Source organism: Leopardus geoffroyi, chromosome A2, assembly GCF_018350155.1.
Source record: "Leopardus geoffroyi isolate Oge1 chromosome A2, O.geoffroyi_Oge1_pat1.0, whole genome shotgun sequence".
Classification (NCBI taxonomy): domain Eukaryota; kingdom Metazoa; phylum Chordata; class Mammalia; order Carnivora; family Felidae; genus Leopardus; species Leopardus geoffroyi.
The window spans coordinates 82,736,713-82,749,901 of NC_059331.1; the positions used below are offsets into that span (position 1 = coordinate 82,736,713).

The 13,189-nt window shown below is 36.2% G+C and overlaps 1 protein-coding gene across 10 annotated transcripts in view; it reads left to right on the plus strand.

Moving 5' to 3' along the window:
• PHTF2 (putative homeodomain transcription factor 2) overlaps positions 1–13,189 on the plus strand; it is a 124,961-nt gene that overhangs the window by 93,119 nt on the left and 18,653 nt on the right. For 6 of the 10 annotated variants that reach the window (XM_045494577.1, XM_045494581.1, XM_045494583.1 and 3 more), the window contains 3 exons: positions 1,687–1,873; positions 3,869–4,024; positions 9,645–9,863. In XM_045494577.1, the coding sequence (XP_045350533.1) occupies positions 1,687–1,873; positions 3,869–4,024; positions 9,645–9,863 (562 nt within the window). Of the gene's footprint in view, positions 1–1,686; positions 1,874–3,868; positions 4,025–9,644; positions 9,864–13,189 lie in introns of those variants that run through there. The other 4 variants (XM_045494579.1, XM_045494580.1, XM_045494586.1 and 1 more) reach the window with 2 other exon arrangements.

Consider the following 13,189-nt stretch of genomic DNA (forward strand, 5'->3'; position numbering starts at 1 on the left):
TCAAGGGGATTTATTTAAATAAAGTTAAATGAAATTGCTTTTTATTAATTTTTTTTTTTCAACGTTTATTTATTTTTGGGACAGAGAGAGACAGAGCATGAACGGGGGAGGGGCAGAGAGAGGGAGACACAGAATCGGAAACAGGCTCCAGGCTCCGAGCCATCAGCCCAGAGCCCGACACGGGGCTCGAACTCACGGACCACGAGATCGTGACCTGGCTGAAGTCGGACGCTTAACCGACTGCGCCACCCAGGCGCCCCTGAAATTGCTTTTTAATAATACAGGTTTAATAATTTAGGCTTAATCTGCATTGAGCACATTTTAATTTTGTGTGGGACTTCCACTATATTTCTGCTATTTCTTTTGGATAGCTATTCTTTCACCCTCTGTAGTCTCTGAGAGTTTCTGAAAAAGACTCGTCAAGCATTGGCCTGTTAATCAAAAAGTCTTGTTTATTATTTTACATGTTGTATTTTATGTATTGAAAATAATTAAATTCCTATAAGTGAAGAATTTCAGTGGTAGCCTTTTAGGTACATGATGCTACATGTACATGATGGCTACATGATGCTAATATTTTTTCCAGAGTATTTCTAGTGGGTGAAAGAGGTTACTTCTTTATTTTCTTTGCGTTGTTCATGTCTACTTCTTCCATTATTTATATTTCTTTCTAATTTTTTTAAATGTTTATTTACTTTTGAGAGAGAGAGAGAGAAAGAGAGCAGAGGGAGGGGCAGAGAGAGAGAGGGAGACACAGAATCTGAAACAGGCTCCAGGCTCTGAGTTGTCAGCACAGAGCCCGATGCGGGGCTCTAACTTGTGAACTGCAAGATCATGACCTGAGCCGAAGTCAGATGCTTAACTGACTGAGCCACCCAGGCACCCAGAAACTTGTATTGTAAAGTTTTCCCTTTCTTCACATATTTTTATGCTACAAAAGATCATACGGCTCCTTTGTATACTACAATGAATTTATCAGAGATATTTATTTATATATGCTAATAGTAAAGTATTGGGGTAAGCAAAAGTATTAAAACCAAGATAAACCACCAGTCACAATTTAATAATTACAGAAACAGTTTTTTTTGTTTTTTGTTTTTAAGTTTATTTTTTGAGAGAGAGCACATGCACTCGCAAGTTGGGGAGGGGCAGAGAGAGAAGGAGAGAGAGAATCCCAAGCAGTCTCCGTGCTGTCGGTGCAAAGCCCAACTTGGGGCTCGATCTCACAACCCTGAGATCATGACCTGAGCTGAAATCAAGAGTCGACACTTAACTGTTAACTGAACCACCCAAGGACCCTTAGAAACAGTTTTTAAATAAAACTTTAAAATATATTATTAACTGTAATAAAAAGGGCAAAATTTTGATCATAGATTTTTCACAAAGACCAAGTGATTTTAATCAAGAATCATTTGATAAGTTAGGGCATGTCTCTTAGAATTGATATTTGTTAAGACCTCAAAACCAATCAAGTAAGCTAAATTAGGACATTGATTGACAATTATTGACTTACTTTTTATGATAGGTATTCTATTTCTAAATTATTTATTGTAAAAAATAAGATAGCCATTAAAATTCTGAAAAATAACTACCAGATTTAATTTTTAACAGAGCATAATTTCTATCAGTAACCCATGAAAATAAGCTAGGTCTACATAACATGCTTCTGCAATTTCTTCTTTCTAGATCAAAGAAAGCGAAGAATTCAATTGATAAATCAACTGAGACTGACAATGGCTATGTATCCCTTGAAGGGAAAAAAACTGTTAAAAGCAGTGAGGAGGGAATACAAAGCCATGAACCTCAGTGTGAAACTGTTGGACCAGAAGAGACAACGTGGCACACAGGAACACTGAGGAACATTTCCAGCAAAGTAAGTGTGATTTTTAAAATTGTTTGTGTGATAGGGGCGCCTGGGTGGCGCAGTCGGTTAAGTGTCCGACTTCAGCCAGGTCACGATCTCACGGTCCGTGAGTTCGAGCCCCGCGTCGGGCTCTGGGCTGATGGCTCAGAACCTGGAGCCTGTTTCCGATTCTGTGTCTCCCTCTCTCTCTGCCCCTCCCCCGTTCATGCTCTGTCTCTCTCTGTCCCAAAAATAAATAAACGTTGAAAAAAAAATTAAAAAAAAAATAAAATAAAATTGTTTGTGTGATCTTTTATCAGCTGATGCAAAGTGACTTAGACATCGGAATCGCCTTTGAAGTATGTATTTTTTCCAGAATTCTGTAGCCTTTACAAATCACACTGATAAAGCTGAAAATAAAGTTACTTGATTAAATTTGATTGCTAGTGTAACTTGGTACCTTCTGAATTGATTGATGGCTCCAATTTTTCCAAAATGTTAAAGCACTTAGGGTTGCCTCGGTGGCTCAGTCGGCTGGGCGTCTGACTTCAGCTCAGGTCATGATCTCACAGTCCGTGAGTTCGAGCCCCGCGTTGGGCTCTGTGCTGACAGCTCAGAGCCTGGAGCCTGTTTCAGATTCTGTGTCTCCCTCTCTCTCTGCCCCTCCCCTGCTCATGTTCTGTCTCTGTCTCAAAAATAAATTAAAAAACATTTAAAAAATTTTTAAATGTTAAAGCACTTTATAACTGATGTTTGTTAAACCTACCTTCTCTTTCCTCGTTTCTCTGTGTGTGTGAGAATTTGTTTTGAATGGAACATTTAAATTATTTTAGAAACTGAACTAGGAATGTGGCTTTCCATCCATGTTCTCCATAAGAAAATATTACCTGTTTTTCATTTCGTTACCTTTGGTGTCAGCACATTTGTTCTGTTTTGTTTTGTTTCGTTTTGTTTTGTTTTTAATTTGAAAAAGAATTCTTATTGATGACATTTGTTAAGGATAGCAATTGTTTGTTTACTTTTCCAAAATAATAAAGAAATCCAGCATTTATTGTAACAAAGCCTATTGTAATATTATATATCTCTTTGTTTCTTTCAGTTTTTTTTTTGTTAAGTAATTTTTTCTTTAAAAAACTGTTACAATAAAACAGTATGGCCAAATTAAAAGATGTTTGCTTCTGTTACATATAGAATGTGAGCATGAACATTTATGTTGGTTCTTTAGGTTTGAGTGAAATATGTGTTACCACTTGACAATACATGTATTTTCATTACCAGTAGCATACAATAAATACCATGGGGTGCAGTGAAATAGAGTCCCTTACTCTGATTTTAGATTTTGGAAGCATTTAGCTCTTTAATACTGTGAGCTTCACATCACTATCATCATTCACCAGATAAGTTTTTAGTCCTACCGCTTTCAAACACATTTTTAGCTATGTATTACCTACTAAAGTTATATGAGTTTATTGAGAAAATCAAAACTAAAGCTCTGGAGTCTCCCAGTTTCAGAATTTCCAAACTCTGGATGTCTCTTACAAATTGGTATGGACATAACATTGTCTGTCTGATATGCACATACATACAACTGCCATTCACTTCCCCCTGCCTCATAAGCCATTATTAAACCAGTAATGGGCTTATAACTGACCGCATTTTGGGTTTGTAGAAATAGTATAATAAGTTCATCTCGGTTTTCTCAGTTCCTTTTAAAAAAATGGTCTCTGTTCTTCTTTTATCCTATTTTATATTTCTTAATTTTCGAATCTATTTCTCATCCTTTTGTGAGCAGAAATTTTATAGGACAGTATTTGACAAATAGCTGTTGAATTACTCTTAAAATTGAAATAACAGTATAGTCACTAACTTAAGACATTTTTAAAGAAAATCAGGTAATACAAATCAATCACTTTGAGGTTTTTGAAGACATATGTGTATGTATGTATAATTTAAACTCTTACAGTTTTAAAGTAACAAATTCAGTCATAAATTACCAATAAGTCTCTTCCTGTACTCTCAACTTAGGATACTCAAAGGACAATAACAAATGTTTCTGATGAAGTCTCCAGTGAAGAAGGCCCTGAAACAGGATATCCGATACGCCGTCATGTGGACAGGACTTCTGAGAGCATTCTTCGAAACAGAAAATCACACCATTATAAGAAACATTACCCTAATGAGGTATATACTTTGTCCTTATGTATATGTATACATACTTACTTATATGTTACTAATTTACAGCTTCTTTCAACAATTGAATAAAATTACTGAAATAAATATATCCCATCAGTATGAATACCTTGTTATATGACCTGGGTTTATAGAGTAGCAGTTTTAGATTTGTGTATTCCACACATGATAGATAGCTACACATTTGTTCTCATTTTCTGCATTTTCTCCAAAGACTCTCATACATTCAGTTCATTGTTTGCTTTTAAAGACAGCCATCCTAGAGAGAGAATCTGTGAACGCCTGTGTTAGTCTTTTTCACAGTATGAAAGGCTTTATAGCTTCTTGATTATAGTAGAGTTATCATTCCAAATGACTTTCATGTTACTATTACTAGTTATTGAGTTTCCTATAGTATAAAATTCAATTATTTTTTCTTCTTTGATTCTTCCTTTATTAATATTTGGTTTTCTCTAAACCCTTTTCCAACTTTTTCACATCTCTTGAAACTATTTAAATAGAAAAAGAATTTCATTCAATTGTATTTTTAGTTTTTATTCTAAGGACAGAAAACTTCATTACCTGACTTCAAGGCAGATGTCACTTATGTCACTTTTTGATAAACATTGCCTTCTCCTCTTTTTAGACTATATTAGAATTTTTTCCTGGATGATTTAGAGCTATACTTTTGAAAAATAATATATTATGCTTGCTGTGAGTGTGAATACCTTGATTGTTTTAAGCTTAGAAGAGTTACTTGTTTGTACATTCTTCTCTGTGGTTGTAGCTCTGTTTAATCTTGCTGGTGACTGTGGCTGTGTTTCTTCTCTCAGTGGCTGCCATTAGGCAGACACTAATGCCAGTGTGTCTGCTCATTGCCTGTTCACCTGGATCATCTGATATACTTGTGAAATTCAGTCTCGTTAATTTCTCAGTGTTACACTAGGTATCGTTAGAAGCCAGTTGGTACTAGAAGGGATTTCAGGACCTCTTACACAAAGAGGTCTCCACTCTCTAAGAGAATAAATTATTTGGCTTTGGAGGTACTGTTTTCACCCCATAATCTTTGCTCTTCTTGATTTGCAGCTATATTTTGAACTATTGAGATTCTTGAAGGGCAGAACAATATTCTACTGATCTTAACTTTTAAATAAATATGTTGCTTAAAATCTTCCAGGTTTCAGGTTAAATAAGGCTGATAAGTAGCAAATCGGCATTGATTGTTTTCAATCTTTGTTTAATGATGTAAAAGATTACCTAAAAATAAAATCTTGTCCTCAGATTCTTTATCTGTGAAGTGAGGAGCTTTAGACTAGAACATATTTTAAAAACTGCATTTCAGGGGCACTGGGATGGCTCAGTCGGTTGAGCATCTGACTTTGGCTCAGGTCATGATCTTGCAGTTCATGAATTTGAGCTCAGCATTGGACTCTGCTGTTAGCATGGAGTCAGCTTCAGATCCTCTGTCTCCCTCTCTCTTTGCCCCTCTTCCGCTTGGGCTCAGTCTCTCTCTGTCTCTCTGTCTCTCTCTCTCTCTCTCTCTCTCAAAATTAAATAAACACTTAAAAAAATCTCTTTAAAAACTACATTTCAGTTCAAGAAAATTTTGACTCTCAAATCAACCTCACAGGGTATTTTAAAAAAGCAAAACAAGGGCGCCTGGGTGGCTCAGTTGGTTAAGCATCTGATTTTGGCTCAGGTCATGATCTCATGGCTTGTGATTCTGGGCCCTGCATCTGGCTCTGTGCTGACAGCTCAGAGCCTGGAGCCTGCTTTGGATTCTGTGTCTCCTGCTCTCTCTGCACCTCCCCCATTTGCACTCTTTTTCTCTCTCTCTCTCTCTTAAAAACAAACAAACATTAAAAAAAAAAAAAACGAAACCTCCTTTGAATAAGTAAAATTGAGACAGATAGCCATAGTGTTGTAATATTGTTTTACTTCTTTATGTATATATATTATTCTGTTCTTTTCAAATTACTGGTGATATTTTTTTCTTTCAGGGTGAGGCACAAAGGAATCATTTTGGGAAGCACTTTGTGCTTGGGTGGAACTGGTGGTCTTCACTATAAAATGAGTGGTTAGGGATACAGCCATTTGTTATAAGGCTCTCGAATGTCAATATCTATAGATACACTTTTTAGGGGATTTTAGTTTTTCAGGAAGAATCATCCAATCTTTGGTGGTATAGGGTGGTAGATATTATATCAGGCTGCCGTAATGTTTGGCATCAAGGAGATTGGGAATGAGGTGGTCTTGTCATTCAGTATGTAGACTTTCACTTAACCTTCTTTCCTCCCACCCCTCAACTCTCCCACCCCCACTCCTGCCCCAGTTTCTTGCCTTTTTCTACTATCCACTATGCATATCTGGTTGTCTTCTTCTAGTCTCCTGTTGGGAAGATGGTGGTAGAGTTACTTGATTATCTGGCATAGGGGATGTCCTGTGGAATTGATACCTTCTTTTAGGCATTTGCCCAGTTGCCTACCCCATCCTGCTTTGTTTAACTCTACAGATACCTTTCAGTTTTTATTCCCTATTGAAAATTAGGTTTCAGTTTTGATGGCAGTCATAATAAAGAAAACTGTGGGCTTGGACTCAGAATATTTAAGTGACTTTGGAAAAGTTATTTAACTTCTCTGAGTCTCAGTTTCTGCGTTTGTACAGTGGAGAGAGACAAGCCTCATTGGATTGTTAGGATTAAATAAGATTTGCACAATTGCCTGGCACAAAGCATTTATGTTATAAATTCTTATTCCTTTCAAATAAATATTTTTTCTCCCCTTAATTTGATTATATGCTCAGTTTTAGCTAAATGTCTAAAATGATTTAAAATGAGCAGAGCAAACCAAATTAAATGAGCTATTAACTTGAGCTGTTTTCTTCAATTCAGAAATTTCTAATTTTTAGCCCTTATTCAGCAATTTGTAGCGGAATCCAAAGTGGCCATTAATCACCTAAATATTGCAGGCAAAATTCTGTTTGGCATGTAATCAGTTATAGACCATAATTTTTAGATTTTACATTTGTAAAGTAGCCCACTTATTAATCAGTATTTGGCAAAATGCACCTGTAAAGAATTAGAGATATTTTCTTATCCCTAAAATCACCCATTAGTTTCAGTTAAATAATCATCAGGGTTTTAATCCTGTTACTCATTTCTGTATCTGATTAGCAAATCTACATCAGAAATTAATGATAGATAATTAGCTAGTTTTATCAAAAAATTTAAACTAGCCATTACTGGTTTCCTAATGCATTCTGTGCCTTGCTAGCTAATGAAAACAGTTGTAATGAAAACTGCTTATGCTTCAAGTATTCTGGTTGGCATTAGTGAATCATATATTTTTGGAGTGCTTTTTATAAGACAAAGCAGACTGATTTTTACCTTTTTTCTTTCTGTATTTTTTTATTTTGATTTCTTTACTTACTTTCCTGCTCAACTCTTTCAAAACACTTTTACTTCTCCTTCAAACATATAATTCTCCCACAAATCCGTAATCAGCACACTAAATGTGTTTTCATGGTGCTCCATTCTAATATCAGTAAATTAATTATCAATAACCTGTCTCATTCATTCAAGGTATTTTGTTAACTTGTGGTGAGGGTGGCAAAAAAATGGTTTTTGTCTTTCATTGACTTACAGTGTAATTGAGAGTTATGACTTATTTGAGAATATGAAGTACATGAACATTTAATAACAGACAATATTATAGATGCTGAATAGGAATGTAAAATTTATTGTCATGAAAATAAATAATAATACCTCACTTCAGGGACAAAGGGATCATTCTAAATAGAAGGCTCCAGGGGCGCCTGGGTGGCTCAGTCGGTTAAGCGTCCACCTTCGGCTCAGTTCATGATCACACAGTTCGTGGGTTCGAGCCCCGCATCAGGCTCTGTGCTGACAGCTCAGAGCCTGGAGCCTGTTTCATATTCTGTGTCTCCCTGTCTCTGTGACCCACCCCTGTTCATGCTCTGTCTCTCTCTGTCTCAAAAATCAATAAACGTTAAAAAAAAAAAATTTTAAAAAAATAGAAGGCTCCAGAACTAACATTTGTGGAGCCCCTGCTTTGTACCTGGTTTGTCTTAAAAGCTACAGTGCTCATTTAATTTTCAGTGTCTCTTTAATTAAGATAGGTGGTTTTATTCCCCCTTGGTAGAAGACTAAACTAAGGGTCAGAAACAAGGTAAGCCACCTAGAAAGGGATACAGATGGCATTTTCCAGACGCTTGGTTGAGTAGGTTGTAAAGGAGAGTAGGATACAAGGTAGGAACATAATTAGAGACTAGAGTGGCAAAGAACAAACAGGTTTAGGGGCTGGGGAGTAGCCCCTTGTCACTGGAGGAGAGGTTGTGGTAGGGACAAGTGGAGAACCAAAGTCCAAAGAATAGCACATTTGAAGACAATCATGCTGGTGAAGGAATTTGAACTTTATCCAGGAGAGCAGTATGAAGTCACAGAAGGACTTTGGTCAGAGGAATGGAAAAAAGCTGCACTTTTGGAAGATTAATCTGGAAAGTGGGGAAGGCCTTTCGGATAGGGGTCAGTTAGGAGCCTCTTTATAGCAAACAAAGTGTAGATGATAAAAGCTGGTCATAGCATGAGAAGGAGAAAGAGATACACATAAAACATTTTAAAGGTTAAATTGACAGTCTTAGTGACGACATAGAATAGCTAAAAATAAATGAAAATTTCAGCATACTTGGCTGTAAGGATTACCATTCTTTATTCAGTAAAAGTTATTTTGAATTATTTTTTAAGCTTATTTATTTTGAGAGAGAGAGAATATGAGCAGGAGAGGGGCAGAGAGAGAGGAAGAGAAAAAATCCCTAGCAGGCTTCACGCTGTCAGTGCAGAGCCCAATGTGGGGCTCCATCTCACAAACCATAAGGTCATGACTGGAGCCAAAACCAAGAGTCAGATGCTTAACCAACTGAGCTACTCAGGCACTCCGTTTTCAATTATTAAATCAAACTTTTACTCAGAATATTTATTTTGTACAATAACAACTCCTAGGAAAAGAAGTAAACTGATTAGAAATTATGTAACTTCTACCTTTTAGGTTTCACTTTTGTACCATAGATGACCTCAAAAACATGAGTTGGTAGTTATCTTCCTGGTATAGATTATTTACCAGTTTTACATCAGTTTCTTGAACTTCTGTTTGAAAAACAAAAACAGTAGGTACATGAGATCCACTGTTGCTAAAAAAAAAAAAAAAGAAAAAAAAATGAGAGTAAGAAAATACTCTTAATACTCAAAATACGTTAAAGACATCAGTTAAAGTTGGTTAATATTCATTGACTATACAGTTCATATGAACTTAGGCTGGTCTCTGCTTGCCTGAATTCTGAACTTTGTATAAAAATTTAAGAGAAAACAAGCACAACCTTTGCATGCAAAATAACACTTGAGCTGAGATGTGAAATCAAATAGATTTTGATAATAAGAAAATTCTGTTACTCCTTAAACACTAATATATATCTTTAATGTTTTGCTCTCTATTTCACTGTCATTTGACAGTGTACTTGTCATTGCAGCAAAAAGTAGCAAAGTATGGTTCTGATAGAATCCTTTGATTTGGAAAGGGTACATAAATTGTATTAATGTCAAAGAATATCTTGATTTCAGGATGCCCCTAAATCGGGTACTAGTTGCAGCTCTCGCTGTTCAAGTTCCAGACAGGATTCTGAGAGTACAAGGCCAGAATCTGAAACAGAAGATGTATTATGGGAAGACTTGTTACACTGTGCAGAGTGCCGGTCATCTTGTACCAGTGAGACAGATATGGAAAATCCTCAAATTAATCCAAGTGTGAAAAAAGAATATAGAGACGACCCTTTTCATCAGGTTAGTTTACAGCATTGGGTTATTTGGGGCTCTCAGTCCAGCTTTTTTGAATGTATGTACAAATTTTATAGAGGTAAAGAAAAAGCTTACATTCAATTAAAGTAATATTCCTGTGATTTTTTTTTTTTTTTTCCTTTTTATGTGAGCTGTGGTCTGGCTTCATTGGAACATAGAATCTCAGTATTTATATTATGGTTGTGTCTCTGATGTTGCTACTGAGAGGTTGTTGGTAAATGGAGTTTTGTAAGTCAAATTGTGTTTTAGATGCATTAGTCCTTTTCTCCCTCAGCATACTTCATGGTCAGACCAGCACTCATGGCCTTAACTCCACCTATAAGGTTGTAATTCACAAATCTATATCTCAATACCAGATTTATATCTCCCAAGAGCCCATATAATGAGAATCACATATGTAATTTTAAATTTTCAGGTAGCCTCATTTAAAATGTTTAAAAAGGTGAAATTAATTTTAATATGTTTTACTTAGCCCAGTATATTCAAAATATTTTCATTTCAACTTACAACCAATGTGAAAAATACTAATGAAATATTTTGCTTTTTTTATACTAAGTCTTCAAAATCTATTGTAAGCCCTGACAGGCACAACTTATTTAGACTAGCCACTTCAAGTACTGAATAGCCACATGTGAATAGGGTACCATATTGGACAGCACACCTCTATAGCATATCTTCTTTTGAATGTTCCACCAGTATCTCAAATTTAACCAAACACCCCATCTTCCCTTATAAATCTGTTTTTCTTCTGGGACTCAAAATCTTAGTGAGTGACATCTCCATCCATCCACTCACCAGTTCAGAAACACGGTGGTTATTTAAAATTTTCACTCTTCCTCTTCTTTCTCTTATTTAACTTTTCATCAAATCCTAAAAATAAAACCAACAACTAAACTCTTAGAAAATTAGAGGTAGAAGGGAACTTCCTTAATCCACTAAAAGGTAGCTATCAAAGAGCTATAGCTTCTAAAAACCTATAATGATGAGATTTTAGAAGTGTTTCTATTAAAGGCAGAAACACTCAGAGACGTCCATTATCACTGCTTTTTCTATCAAAATTCCACCAGTTATGTTTGTTTGTCTGTCTGGTTGAACTTAGACTGATTTAAAGTCCACATTGAAGAGCAAAATGTCAAGAATAACTGAAGCAGTTTTGAAGAACAACAGGGAGACTTTCCCTACCAGATATAAAAACTTACTTAGAAAGTACATATAGTAATAAAGATAGTATGCTATGGGCGTCTGCTATAGACTGAATGTTTATGCCCTCCCCCTCCCACTCACCAGTTCCTTTGGTGAAACCTAAAGCCCAAGGTGATAGTATTTGGAGATAGGGCCTTTAGGAGGTGATTAGGTTATATGGGTGGAGCCCTCATGAATATGTAGAGTGCGCTATGAAAGAGACCCCAGAGAGCTCCCTTGCCCCTTCTACCATTATGAGGTTACAGCAAAAAGAGGGCAGTCTCTGAGCCAGGAAGTGGGATCTCATCAGACACCAAAACTGCCAGCACCTTGATCTTGGACTTCGAGCCTCCAGAACTGTGAGAAATAGACTTCTGTTGTTTCTAAGCCATAGAAATTCTGTGGTATTTTCTTATGTCAGCCCAAGCAGACCAAGGCAGTGTATAAACAAACAGACCAATGGGACAGAATAAAAAACCCTGAAGTAGTGCATGTTACATGGATCTCTAATATATGACGTAAGTGGCATTACAACCATTGGGAGAAGAATGAACTCTTCAGTATATAGTTATAGATCAAATGATTATTCATATACAAAAATATATTCCAGATAGTTCCTAAATGTGAAGAAACAAAACCTATTTTAAAATGTTTACAAGAAAATATAGGAGAAAAATCTTTGTTACTTTTGGTAAGAGAAGAATTTTTTAAAGAAGAACACAAGAAACACATTCAAATATCAAAATGAGGCAATCAATAATTCAAATATCCTAAAATTTAAAACTTTGGGCTACAAATTAAGCCATAAACATTGTTAAAAGATGGAGAAAGAGAATTGAGGGAATGTTTTGACCCCCCCCCCCCAAGATGTGAGATATTTGAGCACCTGTGTACATAGGGGAAACCCAGGAGGGAAGGACTGAAGAGATACAGGAGAAGAAGTTGTTGAATGAGATTTCTTAGGATTCTAGAGGGGAACCATAATTAGGAAGTTTTGCCTTTGATAGGAAGGGGAACACATCTTCTGCTGAAATAGGAGTAAGTGCACAGAGAAAAATTAGTAAGATGATGAAAGGATTATTGCCTAATGTAGTGCAGGAGGCCAGGAGGTCTGTTAACAAGTGAGATGATAGAATTGGTGGTGACGGCTCATAGTTATCATTTGTGAAAAGTGAAGAGAGTTTGTTTGTGCATGTATTCAAGCCAATGAACACATTAAGAGTCACACTGCCATATTGTTGAGGGTCCAGATGGAATCTGAAACCATGAATTTGTGATTGCTCAATCCACACAGTTGTGTGATAGTCTCTGAAATACAGGTATGGGAATCAATAAAGCAAACATTTAAAAAGCATTCACTCCATGCCAGGCACTGTGCATAGTAATCTAGAAGCATTATGTCATATAATTTTCACAACCTACAACAGTGTAGTGTATCTTTTATATATGGTTATATATTTATTTCATAGATGAGAAAATTGAGGCTCAGAATTAAATAACACACCCAAAGTCACACAATGTAGGTGCTCAGTAAATAGTTGTTATTCGAGGAACAGGAGAGACCATGAAATAATGGAAATGCTAAGAGTCCAAACAATGTTAGATAGAGAAGAAAATGAAACCAAGAAGGGGATAGACTGAAGGATAGGTGTGTTCAGAAGTGTTTTAGAATTGAAGGTTTGTGACACCTGGTAAGATGAGAAGTCGAGCAATTCAGTGTGTTGACAAGGCCCAGACTATGGCCATGGGAGTAGCTGAAGGTCCTTGGAATTTAAGAAGCAAAAAATAAGAAACAATCCATGAGAATAGGTTGTTGGATGAGTCACCTGGATATTCATCTAAGTCACTGGGCAGAGAGCTGGAATTGAAGTTTAGGAAAATGCCTGTGAGCTATTTTCCCAGTGACACCATCAGAGGCATAGAAACAGGGACTGTGTGTTCTTTTGCTCATAGTTGTATCACACAGTGCTTGGTACTTAGTAGGTGTTTAACAAAAATTGAGTAAATGAATGAAAGGAAATACAGTTTTTTCAAAGCATTCCAAATTGTTTTTAAAGAATGCTGTACAGAATTAGTTGGCCCTAAATCTATCCCACTACTCTGCTCCTTTTTGGTACGATTTTTAATGT